Raw genomic sequence first — 14,745 nt, forward strand, 5'->3', positions numbered from 1 at the left:
CAAAAGGGTTCTATCTGGAACCAAAAGAGGTTATTCAAAGGGTTTTCCTATGGGGACAGCCGAATAACCCTTTTTGGTTGGATGGGAGAAGGGGGGGGGGGGGGGGGGGTGTCAGGTAAGGGGTTCAGTAGGCCTGGCTAAATAATTGGTTATGTTCTGTTCTGTTATATCTCTGTCTGCCTCATTGGGCCAGACGGGGAGTGAGAAGGGGAGTAGAGCAGATGTTTTCGGGACATAAGGGGTTGAGTGGCAAATAATGGATTCACATCAGGGGGTAAGTGAGTGCTCCATGCATGCGTATAAAACACAAGAAGTATTGGCTTCATACTCGACTTACCAAACTGGCCAATGCCTTCTAATTGTTTGTCCATTTCCTCTCTCTTGCTCACTCTCTCTCTCCTCCACCTCTTTTGTCCTCTTTTAGCTTTCTTTAACTTCTCTCATTCAGTCTCACTCTGTTTGTGTGTAAGTCGCATGAGAAGTGGCAGTCAAAGAATTCTCTCACTCTCTTTTCTCTCCCACGTTTTCCTGCCTAGTCTTATTTTATAACAGAGCTACCTGACATAGGAGACCCAATTGACTTGTCTTATGTAATAGAGGGCTACCTGGGACCTCAGCCACCCAATGAGCTCTGGAGGAGTGTTTGGCTGTGTTCCAGTAGCATACCACTACAATGGGCATACATCCTATGCGTTAACCACCCTAGTACATGGACATTGGAACATAACCTTGGTCACAGGCATTTCCAGGGGTGGTTTTGGGTTTCGTTACCCCTTGTGAGTACACCTTTCTCTCAGGTTATGGCTGAAGTATGTGCAGTATTCCCCCGTCAGTCTGCCGGTCATACAACAGCCTCTCTCTGTTTCTCTTTCTCTCGCTCTCTTTCTGCTTGTTTTCTTCTTGAGAACAGAATCTATATTTATCCCCTTCTAGTGCTACTAACAGTGTTTATCTGGAAAGTTAGGTAACAATTACCACAAAGCTGCTCGATGGCAACAAAAGATTATGAGCTTAACCTGATCTTGTTCTACTACTACACGAAAGCATCAACTCACTCCAGTCCACTCCAGCCCCTGACATCAGTTTTTCCATCTGCATTTCTTACAGTCACCACAGGGGTCACTGTGACCTCTGACCTGCCCCTGACACACACTTCTGTTAGTTTTGAGCTGGCTACCTGTGTGTAACAGAACTAATGAGTTATCTCTGTCTTTATCTCATTCCTCTCTCTTTATCCCTCCTCTCTTTCTCTCTCTTCCTCTCCCTACACTTCTGACAACCTTGCAAAAACGGTCAGTTATTGACAGGTTAAACAGACCAGTGATTCTGCTTACGTATCATAGTTATTAAAGTGAATCATTCCTGCAGAGTTTACAGGATGTACAGTTTTTGTGCTTAATCAAGGGATTTTTCGTTGCTTTCTATTATGTAACTCTGGGTTAAGTTGGGTTAGGACTTTGATACAGGTGAACTTCTCAGTTGTCTGCCTTCGTCATTAACTGTTGGCCAGTATTGAATTACCAGTACCCAGATTACGAAGACTTCATAGGCTACTTGACCAATGACTACTTGACCAATAACAGAAAAACATGTCTAATTTTCCAAGTTGTATTGCTTATTTGAATTGTTTTGACTTATGTGATTATACAAAGAAATATACAAAAGGTAATGTGAAAGAAATGGTTGCTTAAAGGAAATGAAATAAAGAATGGAAAATAACTTGAGCAACTCCTGAGGAATCCTCAGATGACCTACTGTATTTTTGTTTCCATGGGCAACACATGAAACAGAGGCAAGAGTTACAACTATGACATAGCAGTTTTGAGAGATTAAAGAACTACAATGACTATGATTGATATGACACATTGGCTTGATTTGAACATATCAAAAGCAGACAATATGCTTCAAACACAAAAGGGAAAGCTCCTGGCAGATAGGCATTTTTTTTTAAATTGTGTAGTAAGTGATTGGCAGTCCTGGTACCGGTATGTCATCAGTAGTGCTGAGCGATTAACTGAAATTTCGGTTATTCTTTGGTTTTAAACAACTAATTGACCGACCTCGGTTCGGGGGTTTTCTGTGAGCTCAATGTGCAATTTCTGTAGAGATAATTCAGATCAAGCCCGAACTGTGCGATGTAGTAGGGAGCTAAACTATTCGACATAGTTTAGCGCAGTAAACGTTGTAATTAATTACAATGACCATAATCTATTGTGTGCCCGCTTAAACTTGTCCGGTCTGTGCGGTGCAAGACACGGAGACCGGGAGACAGAGAAGAGAAAACGTGTGTGCTGTCGAGAGGAATTGAAAGCATTTGCTTCGCGAGCCTGAAAATACATGATCTAAGTATGATAGTTGGTATTCAGCAGTCATAAAAGTATGCCTTATTTACTTTGAAAAACTAAAAAATTTTGATTTTGTCAGACAGCATAGGCAGCAGCTCTATATGAGATGATGACTTGTAATGAAATAATAAAATAATAAAATAAAACAAATATGTTATTAAAGTAAAGTAATGTGAAAGAATTATGGTTAATAAGTGATAAGCAGTAATGGGCAGTCACTACCATCATTGGACTTGTATTAATTGTTTTATTCTGTGTTGTTACAGCGTTCAACACACATAGCGCATAGTGTATTATATAATCGAACCCGAAATCAAAAACCGTGATAATCTTTTAGAATCTAACCGAAACTGAACCGAACTCAAAACGCACTAATCGCTCAGCACTAGTCGTCAGGGAGACAGGCTGTGGCATTGCAGGGCAGTCCTCTCTACTTCTTCTCACTCCATCTCACAATCCTCCATCATCCTGCAAAAATAAACCAGAAACAATTATACATGTTCATAATCACTTCTTCAAAAGGCAACCTCAGATTTAGGGTTTTGTGGTTATTGGAAGAAGAGTAATTAATATATTGTTACCATCGTTAATGTTTGATATTTTATACATCACTGATTTAACACAGTGATTCAACAAGAATCAATGGATATTAATATATTGCAAGCATAGGTTAAGTGGCTGCATCACAAATGGCATCCTATTCCCTATATAGTGCACTACTTTTGACAAGGGCCCCATATGACTCTCGTCAAAAGTAGTGCACTATATAAGAAATAGGGTGCCATTTGGGAAGCAACAGAATGCGAGGTGAGTGAATAAAGGTACACAACATAATAATGTACAGGATCTTTGTGTACATACCTCCTCTTACTGTATGTTCAACCAGCAACTAAATCTCAGCTTAATCTTTAACCACCCATTGATTTATTAATTTTAGCCTGAATTTCGCTGAGCTGGACTTCAATCTATTAGGCTTGTGCATTGTGTTGGGTCATCAGATTGTACTCAGGTAATAATAACCCTTCATGTATGCTTGTTAGAGTGGTTTTAGTGCAATCCTTTCACATTACCCTTACCTAACCCAACTATACAGATATGTTGTGCTATTCTGTAAATGTTCAATTTCTTATAAATGGCATTATTTTACTTCAGAACAAAAACTCAACACTCCTCTACTCAACTATCAAATATTACAACAGCATAATTACTTCTGCAGAAACACTGGGTCAGCCATATAATATAATTATTTCTAATTAATCAACAATCATTTCAAATCAATTGATAATCAGATTAATTTGTTTCTTTACCTCCTTGTCGTCACGACAGTCCCCACAGAAGCAGCCAATGCAGCCGTTGACTACCTGGATGTCACAGCGATACATTCAATTACATGCATCATTATGAAAGTATGTCTACGTCCCAAAATGCAACCTATTCCCTTTATAGTGAACTACTTGTGACCAGGGCCCATAGGGTTCTGGTCAAAAGTAGTGCACTAGTATATAGGGAATAGGGTGCCATTTGGGACAAAAGCTATGTGTTCTATTCAATTCTCTGACCTGGATGCCACAGAGGATGAGTTGCAGGCCCCCCAGTCCCAGCGTGATGGAGAAGAGGACCAGGTGCCACAGGGCTGCATTGGCAGGGGCCACACACAGGTCCCACAGGGAGTGGTCAAACAGGTAACTGCTGTTCCCACTATAGAGGAGGGGGAAGGGGGAGAGGGGGATGGGAGGAGGGAGGGGGTGAAAATGTGAGAGAGGACAGGAATGAGAGGAAGAACGGAAAATGGGGATGCGGAGGAAGAAAGGGGTGAAAAGGGACAGGGATGGACGAGAGTGGTTTAGGGGTAAGAGGGAAGAGAGGGAATGCAAAAGGAGGTTAGAGGAGCGTCATAGTCCAATGTGTTTCAAATAGATCCATTATGAACGGAGGGGAGAAAGTAAGGTATTGAGGGAAAGTAAAGATGAAGAGGCAGGTTTAGTGAAGAGAGGATAAGTTGAAACGATGGCCAGAGAAGAGAGATACAGTTCAGTAAGTAGCAGAAGGGAGGACAGGTTAAAACAGTGCAGACATCTGTCATTATCATGTATTCAGTAATCAGCTGTCAAACTTGATTCCCTACAACCACAACATTATCTTTGGCTCTGACTACAAAGAGAGAGTCTTTCCATGCTCATGCATGTACACCACAGAAACGTCAACATCCTTCTGTTTATTATTTCTACCATAAACTTGTTGCAACTCTGTCATGATGCCGTATAGATGTTTGATATGTTATTAACTATGTGACCTGACCAGGAAAAACAACATGCCTGGGCCTAGTTTAGTTGAGGTGGTCTTGAAACATTCAGAGCCCGCATGCTCCCTGACTGAATCTGATCTGGGTTGAGGGTTGAGGTGTCTGCTACTTACCCACTAGTCTATTCTGCCATCAACTGGATGTTGTCCAAATTGCATATTAATGTCCACTTCGAGAGAGAGAGAGAGAGAGAGAGAGAGAGAGAGAGAGAGAGAGAGAGAGAGAGAGAGAGAGAGAGAGAGAGAGAGAGAGAGAGAGAGAGAGAGAGAGAGAGAGAGAGAGAGAGAGAGAGAGAGAGAGAGAGAGAGAGAGAGAGAGAGAGAGAGAGAGAGAGAGAGAGAGAGAGAGAGAGAGAGAGAGAGAGAGAGAGAGAGAGAGAGAGAGAGAGAGAGCGAGCGAGAGAGAGAGAGAGAGAGAGAGAGAGAGAGAGAGAGAGAGAGAGACTCACCCTGGTAGGTCCTCAAAGGGGTATTCCCATTTTCCACTAGCAACCTCACATTTAGGTCCAATGGCCAGACCCGCTGAAGAGACACTGGTGCAGTAGATAGCTCCGACCAAACCGAATGCAGCAGAGAAGACAGAGTTCAGCATCTGTTGGAGACAATCACACACACACACACACACACACACTTAATATCCTCCTTTTCTGCCTCTCCTTCACTTACATCAATTTCCTGAGTTTCGCTTTTTTTTCTTTTTTTCTGAACTGCTCCACACTACTAACCTTATGCCTAACCCTAACCTTATATTAATTTATTTTTGTTTTCATTAATTGTTACGCTATAGCCAATATTGACTTTGTGGTTGTGCTATCTAGTGGAAACCCCCTACTCACTCTGCAACGGTTTCCACAGCAACCATTTCCACAGCAACCCTTGCCCCCGGCCCTGATAGCCGAACAGCTGGGGCACAGCATCTGAAAAGAATACAGACAGACAGGATACCTTTATCATCCATATCAACTATCATAACATGCACTAAAACACCGAGAAAATATTGCTGTGAAAAAAAAACACTTGATTGTATGGGTACTTCTTGAGCTCTTTGCTCACGTTCCAGTATGTGTGTGTGTGTGCGTGCACGCGTGTGTGCGTGAATGCGCTTGCATATTTGTGTTTGTGAGTGCAGTGCACGCGTATCCTCTTATCTTCTACGTAAATATTAGTCAAATCCTGAATCAAATCTCCTTCTCTCGTTCCAAAGGGCAAGGACTGACTGGGATGGATGGATGGGATTGGGAGTAAGAGGGCATACTAACATACAGTACAGTACAGTAGTGGGTTGGCTTGAACAACTAGAGCTGTTCACATTTCCTCCAGATAATAATGAATACACTGTTAATAAAGACACACCCTGTTATAGGCCCTGAAACGTCTTTATCATCACATCTATTATCTATTATACCACAGGGTATAAAACCCATATAAAACAGCTTGCTTAGTTTCCACTGACAAGGGCATCAAAGTGGATATTCTGATAGCAGCAATTTGGTAGTCTACTGACCAAAGTTTTTTGCCCAAGGCATATCAAAAGTGATGATGGAAACTGACTATCTATCTGTTTCCCACTACTGGCATGTACTGGTGCCAGTGTGGCTCTGTTCGATGTAATGTTTGAGAGAGTTATGCTTTTGGTATCACAATGCATCCTGGGAGTGGAGGACAAATAGAGTGAGGGAAGTACAATATGTTCCCCACTGTAATTAAATAGTCAACCATTAATCAATGTTACCTTTACTCTCCGTCTGTGATAATAGAATAACAACCATAACCTCTTCTTCCTTTTCTGCCATAATCTTTCATCTTTATTCATACCAAATCCTTCCAAAATTCTACTTATATCACTGAAGAATACAAACATTCTGGAAATGCCTTTATCCAGCCAGGGATGTATACATTATTACACAGGTGTTTCCATGTCTTTTACAAGGGAGACCTGTCCCAAGATGACCGCTATAGCCCTGTAGTCTTTGTACACTCTTAGAAAAAAGGGTTCCAAATGTGTTCTTCGGCTGTCCCCATGTGAGAACCTTTTGAAGAACCGTTTTGGGTTCCAGGTCGAACCCTTTGTAGAACCTTTTTTCCCATGAGGGTACAGGTGAATGAGTGGTGTAAAGGTGTCCATCTATGCTCAGTCAATATACTCACGAATATTCCCCCTCCGATGAGGCCGCCCATGAGCCAGACCTGCATGGAGACATGGCTGCTCTCCTGCTGCTTTCCGTCGGGGAAGAACAGGAGGATGTTGGAGATGATACAGGCAAACGCCGAGGGCAACAGGATCAGGCCCACCAGACGAGAACACTTCCCTGTGCAACACATACTGTCTTTACACTGTCACCAGATAGCTCAGTGACACTGCAGGTAGGGTATGACAGAGGGACAGGAGGAGTGGAGATCTACAGCCACACACAGACAGAGACAGTGGAAAGTAGACCCAGACTGGAGAAGAGATTGTAGATAGAAAAGTTTGGTGGGAAAAAGACACCTCACGACTCAAGACAGAATGACACACACAGCAGGAGCGAGAATTGAAGAAGAGGCTGAGATGGCGTGGCTGTCGTTGGTCTCAGGAGCCAGTGTGTCCAGTATATCCCACTGTGCTGGACAATAAATATTCTTCTAAAGTCTTCTCTTTCAGCCCTTCAGTTCTGGTATAGTCCCCTGGAAGTGGAACACAGGTCCCTTGCCAGCCTGTGGAATGGAACTGAACAGGAGTAAATTCTAGAATTGCCCTTTGATACCTGCCCATGTGTGTACTCTGGCTGTTGGTATCAGTGATATTTATGGTTTGTTAACACAGAGAGGGGGGTTGGTGGACTGGCCGGGGGATTCTGTCTCTCCTTCACTGAACGGAGGCTGATCGATCTCACAGGTATTTGTAGGGGAAAGCACAAGCACACTAATGATGACACAGAGGAGAAGATAGCAAAATTCACATTAAAATACTAGAATCCAACTAACTTCATCAGCCTGACAGCTTATATCATCAATGGAAACAAGTCATCATTTTTATGGCTGTTGTATCAATTGACTTGTTTGATTAGTGTTCTCAATGATGTCATAGTGGTATGGATTTATTACTGAGTCTCATAGTGCAGAGTAATAATAACGCCAACCATTTCTCACATGTTGGGACACCTTGTACTTACATCCAGCTGTGGACTGGACCAGGGAGCTCTCCTTCAGCTGGAAAGGCTGTCTTGAGTGTAGCCCCCATATGGGACATCCAGAACACTGACCTTCTCTGACGTCCACTGTATATTACAGTGATGTTACAGTGAATGACAGTGGACATCAGACAGGTGTGAGTGCCGTAATGTTAAAATCACATACACTACAGGATAAATACGGTGGTTCAGCTGTGGGACATTGCTTGTACCTGTGCCTGCTTGCAAGACTCTGCTCGGGACTCTGAGAAACTGATACAAGGCAGAGCCTAGCTAACATTAGCCAGCTAGCTAACATTAGCCACCTAGCCACCTAGCTAGAATTCGTAATATACCATACGTTTTGCTAATTTGTAACATATTGTACGTTTTGCAAATTCGTAACATATAAAACAAATAGTAATTCGTAATATATCATATGAAATGGGTGATGGACATCCACAAATTAATACATACCATACGAAACGTAACATATCTTACTAAATGGAGTGTGTTCGATTTACGTACAGAATAATATGAAATGCTCTGAGACCAAGTTGAGATAAGACAGTGGGGTTGCTAGGAGTGCGAGCCATCTCCCCAGCTTTTGGGAACAGACCGCGCTGCACGTTGTAGCGTGTTCTTGGACATGCAAATGAATTAGCTAAGCGTTATCAGTGTTTGTAAACAGAGCGCGCTGCAAGTGTAGTGTGCTCCTTTATTTTACGTAATTAATCAGGCTAAAACCTACCATGATCAACCTACATGTTGTTCCTGTCCAGTTTCTTTGTAGCCAATTCAGTGCACCGTGGATACACGTATCCACTGCCAGTCTGCCACTAGCTATGCCAACCAGCCCAACGGTGGTGCACACACCCAGACGCCATTAACTGGCCCTTCTCAACTAAACAACAACATCTAACAACTTAACAACAACATCTGAATTAAACAACTGAATATGTGTGTGTGTGTGTGTGTGTGTGTGTGTGTGTGTTTGTGTGTGTGTGTGTGTGTGTGTGTGTGTGTGTGTGTGTGTGTTTGTTTGTGTGTGTGTGTGTGTGTGTGTGTGAATGTTGGACATGTTCAATCAATCAGAGTCACAGTTGTGACAGTGGTATGGTAGTCCTGGGGTACAGACTTGGTGGGCCCATAATTTGCATTCCCAGCACTGCACCCAGACCTCATTAGGCTTGTTACAACTAACCCTGATCCTTGCAGCCATTAGGTAGCTTCAACTTTAGCTACATGTTAAAACTTTAGCATTGCTTACATCAAATATATCTACACAAACTGGTTATAAACCTGAAATAAGTTTGGTGAATCTAACTACAAAGCAGGTGATGCCATCACAAAAACTAATTTGGCCAAAGAAATCTATTTCTTAACCCAAAATCTGATTTTTTTCAATACAATCTGCAGAGTTTATCACAGGGTCTTGCTTCTTCACGTGAGGGTTGAGGACTAAACTGAGTATGTGCACAGTGAGCCACATGATTTTAGCTTGTTCCTGATTGGAGATACTGAGAGTGTTACAACTATCCCGTGTTACAACCATCCCCGGTCTCCTCTACTTTACACCACTGCTTCTTAGTATGTTATCGCACTTAATGTTATGCACATGTTATCGCCTGTGTGCCTCACACCTTCTTCAGGTCATTGCAGCACTTCTGATTGGGTTACAGAGACTGCATGAATTTAGTAGGTCACCTACCATTTCTTGCACACTGTCTAATGAAATTGTGTATAAAGATCATTGTTTGCTATATCTGTGTTGAATTTTGGTGTGTCCTATCCTGTGACGACAGACAATACTGGTCAAACAAAGGTGGTGACAGCGGCACGCTACTCTGCTCAATCCAATACTTGCCCCACCTCTCGGGTGGTCTAGCAAGCTTTATTACAATATTATATAAAATTAGGGCCTGTTCATAAAAGCCCCAAATAAAATGACATTATTTGTAGCCAAGTAAAAATACATATTCCTTGCCCACTGATTTGAGATCACAAAATACAGTCTGTACTTCACTTGGGATTTTAAGATCTCTACCTACCTGCCCCCATATACACAGGCTTTCATCTCTCACCATCTGCTGTGCTAGCTAGCGAGGATGACCAGTAGACTGTGTCCTTCGCCCCCACCTGTCTGGCACTGTTTTCCCGCAGTTCTATTAACGACGGTGAGGGCGGGGTCGAAGGACACTGTCTACCGACACCGGCGCTAGCTAGCAATAACAATAAAGAGGCTATATGCAGGGGGTACCGGTACTGAATCAATGTGCGGAGGTACAGGTAAGTCGAGGTAATATGTACATGTAGGTAGGTGTAAAGTGAGTATGCATAGATAATAAACAATGAGTAGCAGCAGTGTAAAAAATGGGGTCCATGCAAATAGTCCGGGTAGCCATTTGATTAACTGTTTAGCAGTCTAATGGCTTGGGGGTAGAAGCTGTTAAGGAGCCTTTTGGACGCAGACTTGGCGCTCTGGTACCGCTTACCGTGCGGTAGCAGAGAGAACAGTCTATGACTTGGGTGGCTGGAGTCTTTGACAATTTTTAGGGCCTTCCTCTGACATCGCCTGGTATAGAGGTCCTGGATGACAGGAAGCTTGGCCCCAGTGATGTACTGAACCATGCATTACCCTCTGTATCGCCTTGCGGTCGGATGCTGAGCAGTTGCCATACCAAGCTGTGATGCAACCAGTCAGGATGCTCTTGATGGGAGAGTTAAGGTGAAGTGTTGGCGGGGTGCATTCTACTGGGATTGGTATTCTATGTGGGAATTTAAAGTACAGGGGATGGTTTTAATAGTAGATATCGAATGGTGGGGTAAATGTATTTGAATAATTAATTCACCATCGACACCCAAGGAAAGGAGGGAAACGCTTAACAACCTAGATGCTATTTTTATGACAAACAGACAGGTTTTTATGGGGGGAGATGACCGCGGCAATCTGGGAGGGAAATATAATTTGGTTTATATTTATATAGTGGTGCATGCAAATTATCCCGGGGCCAGCTGGTGAAACAGCAGGGGCGCGATGTCACGGTTTCGGCCGAGGCTGCTCCTCCGCCTTGTTCGGGCAGGCTTCGGCGGTCGTCGTCTCCGGAGTACTAGCTGCCACCGTTCTTTGTTTTCTATGTTTGATTGGTTTGGTCTGTTTAGTACACCTGTTCATGTTTAGTGTTGATTATGTGTCCTATAAGTTCTCGTGGTTTCTGTCTTGTGTTGTGTGTAATTGTTTTCCTGTCGCTTGGTGCAGTGCTGTTTGCTAGACTCTCTTTGTTTTACCGTCGCACTATTGTTCGTGCGCAGTTCGGTTTGGGAGTACTTTACGCACTGTGGCGTATGTTTCGCCTCCGGGTTGTTTGACCCGTGTTATCATTTTGGATTATCTAGTAAAGTCTGGATTAACTGAGCTCCTGTGTCCTGCTATTGATTCGCACCACATCTGCATCAGAGTTCGTGACAGAATTACACACCTTAAATATGGAATCAGCAGGAGCAGCAGCACCTGGGTCGCTTGAGGAACATGTCCGCGGCCAGGATGACCAGATCCGACAACTGGGGACGGCTCTGCAGGACGTCATCAACACCCTGCACCGTTTGGAGGCCAGAGGGGTACCCACACCTCCACCTACCTTACCACCACCATCGGTCGGTCCGCCCGTTCCAGGCCCGGAACCCAGTGGGATTCGGCTCTCACTCCCGAGGGCGTATGACGGTACAGCTGCCGGGTGTCAGGGGTTCCTCCTACAGGTGGAGCTCTACCTAGCCACTGTACACCCGGTGCCCTCGGGACACGAGAGCGTTTCCGCCCTCATCTCCTGTCTCACGGGCAAGGCATTGGAATGGGCCAACGCAGAGTGGAGAAGGATAGACGCCACCACCATCTCCTACGCGGAGTTCTCCCGTCGCTTCAAGGCCGTGTTCGATCATCCACCTGAGGGCAAAGCGGCGGGGGAGCGTCTATTCCACCTCCGACAGGGGAGGAGGAGCGCACAGGCGTTCGCCCTGGAGTTCCGGACTCTAGCGGCAGATGCAGGGTGGAATGAACGGGCCCTCATCGACCATTTTCGATGTAGCCTACGGGAGGACGTTCAATGTGAGTTGGCCTGCAGGGACACCAATTTCACCTTCGACCAGTTGGTCGACATGTCCATCCGTCTGGACACCCTGCTGGCCACCCGTGGACGTTCCGAGTGGGGTCCGTCCATTCCATCCTCCGGCACCTCCGAGCCGAGCCCCATGGAGGTCGGGGGTGCTGGCGCTAGAGAAAGGAGGAGAAGGAGCCCGAGGGGGGCTGTCCCCTGCACCAACTGCGGCCGTGGAGGGCACACTGCGGCCAGGTGCTGGGGAGGGTCTCCAGGAGGAGGGGACGACAGGCCACGCACTGGGGGGCATTCCCAGGTGAGTAGACGCCCCACTTACCCAGAGCTCTCTGTTGTGCACTTTTGTTTACCTGTTAGTTTTCCACAGGTTGCACCTCATTCCCAGCATAAGGCGCTAGTAGATTCAGGCGCAGCTGGGAATTTTGTTGACCGGAAGTTTTGTTTAGAATTAGGGATTCCCCTCCTGCCTGTCGACGATCCTTTTCCCGTTCATGCTTTAGATAGCCGCCCGTTGGGGTCGGGGTTGATTAGGGAAGTCACAGCGCCACTTAGGATGTGTACGCAGGGGGGTCATGAGGAGACTATTCAGCTGTATCTGATCGACTCTCCTGCGTACCCGGTGGTGCTGGGAATTCCCTGGTTAAGTACCCATAACCCTGCCATTTCGTGGCAACAGAGAGCTCTTAAGGAGTGGTCTGCTCAGTGTGAGGGGCGATGTCTGGGTGTTTCCGTAGGGGCGACCTCGGTGGAAAGTCCAAACCAAGTGCCCGCATTGCACATTCCACCTGAATATGGGGATTTGGCACTGGTGTTCAGTAAGGCGAGGGCGACGCGGTTGCCTCCTCACAGACAGGGGGATTGTGCGATAGACCTCCAGACAGGAGCAGCGCTCCCACGGAGCCACGTGTATCCTTTGTCTCAAGAGGAGAGAAAGGCTATGGAGACTTACATAGCCAAATCTTTGAGACAGGGATACATACGGCCCTCCACTTCCCCTGCGTCCTCGAGCTTCTTTTTTGTGAAGAAAAAGGATGGAGGGTTGCGCCCGTGCATTGATTACCGTGGTCTCAATCAGATTACTGTGAAATACAGTTATCCACTCCCTCTGATTGCGACTATGACGGAGTCATTGCACGGAGCGCGTTTCTTCACAAAACTGGATCTCAGGAGCGCATATAACTTGGTGCGCATTAGGGAGTGCGATGAATGGAAAACAGCCTTTAGTACCACCTCGGGTCATTACGAGTATCTCGTCATGCCATACGGGTTGATGAACGCTCCTTCGGTCTTCCAATCATTCGTGGATGAGATCTTCCGGGACATGCAGGGGCAAGGTGTGGTCATGTACATTGATGACATTCTGGTGTACTCTCCTACCCGAGCCGAGCATGTAGCCCTGGTGCGTCGAGTGTTGAGGAGGCTGTTGGAGCACGACCTGTATGTCAAGGCAGAGAAATGTCTGTTTTTCCAGGAGTCGGTCTCCTTTTTGGGTTATCGGTTGTCCGCGTCAGGGGTGAAGATGGAGGTGGACCGTGTGTCAGCCGTGCGTAATTGGCAAACCCCAACCACTGTTAAAGAGGTGCAGCAGTTTTTGGGCTTTGTGAATTACTACCGGAGGTTTATCCGGGGTTTTGGACAGGTGGCAGCTCCCATCACGTCTCTTCTGAAGGGGGGTCCGGTGCGCTTGCAGTGGTCAGCTGAGGCGGACAGGGCTTTTGGGAAACTGAAGGGCCTGTTTACTTCGGCTCCGGTGCTGGCGCATCAGGATCCCACCTTACCATTTCAGGTAGAGGTGGACGCGTCGGAGGCCGGTATAGGGGCTGTTCTATCTCAACGGTCCGGCACGCCACCTAAACTCCGCCCCTGTGCTTTTTACTCTAAAAAGCTCAGCCCGGCGGAGCGAAATTATGACGTAGGGGACAGGGAGCTGTTAGCCGTGGTACAGGCCCTAAAGGTGTGGAGGCATTGGCTTGAGGGGGCTCAACACCCTTTCCTCATTTTGACTGACCATCGGAACCTGGAGTACATCCGGGCAGCTAGGAGACTGAACCCTCGCCAGGCTCGGTGGAACATGTTTCTAGCCCGGTTCGTATTTAAAATCACGTACATCCTTGGGTCCCAGAACGGTAAGGCAGACGCCCTGTCCCGGCGGTATGATACAGAGGAGAGGTCCGTTGAGCCCACTTCCATACTACCGGAGTCTTGTCTAATGGCACCGGTTGTATGGGAGGTCGATGCTGAAATCGAGCGGGCGTTGCGTACCGACCCCAGCCCTCCACAGTGTCCTGTGGGTCGGACGTACGTTCCGCTCGAGGTTCGGGATCGACTCATTTATTGGGCTCACACGTCACCCTCCTCTGGACATCCTGGTATTGGCCGGACAGTGCACTGTCTTAGTGCTAAGTACTGGTGGCCAACGTTAGCCAGGGATGTGAGGGTTTATGTCTCCTCCTGCTCGGTGTGCGCCCAGAGTAAGGCGCCTAGACATCTGCCTAGGGGTAAGTTACAACCCCTGCCCGTTCCACAACGACCATGGTCTCACCTCTCGGTGGACTTCATCACTGACCTTCCCCCCTCGCAGAGGAATACCACTATACTGGTCGTTGTGGACCGGTTCTCTAAGGCCTGTCGTTTTCTCCCTATGCCGGGTCTTCCTACTGCCCTACAGACCGCCGAAGCGCTATTCACACACGTTTTCCGGCACTACGGGGTACCCGAGGATATTGTGTCTGATCGAGGTCCCCAGTTCACCTCCAGAGTCTGGAGAGCATTTATGGAGCGTTTGGGGGTCTCGGTGAGCCTTACCTCGGGTTACCATCCTGAGAGTAATGGGCAGGTGGA

At 46.2% G+C, this 14,745-nt stretch overlaps 1 protein-coding gene across 1 annotated transcript; it reads right to left on the bottom strand.

The window, feature by feature from the left end:
• Positions 1 to 1,720: 1,720 nt before the first annotated feature.
• On the bottom strand, positions 1,721 to 7,393 carry tm4sf5 (transmembrane 4 L six family member 5). The gene is made up of 6 exons (XM_084156003.1): positions 6,795 to 7,393; positions 5,483 to 5,563; positions 5,096 to 5,238; positions 3,905 to 4,043; positions 3,653 to 3,706; positions 1,721 to 2,813 (listed from the first exon to the last, which is right to left on the bottom strand). The coding sequence occupies exons 1-6, from the start codon at positions 6,966 to 6,968 to the stop codon at positions 2,796 to 2,798; spliced, it is 609 nt and encodes a 202-aa protein (XP_084012129.1). The 5' UTR covers positions 6,969 to 7,393; the 3' UTR covers positions 1,721 to 2,795.
• Between the last annotated feature and the right edge of the window lie 7,352 nt (positions 7,394 to 14,745).

The sequence above is a fragment of the Coregonus lavaretus genome (genome assembly GCF_964263955.1).
Source record: "Coregonus lavaretus genome assembly, chromosome: 39".
Lineage (NCBI taxonomy): Eukaryota > Metazoa > Chordata > Actinopteri > Salmoniformes > Salmonidae > Coregonus > Coregonus lavaretus.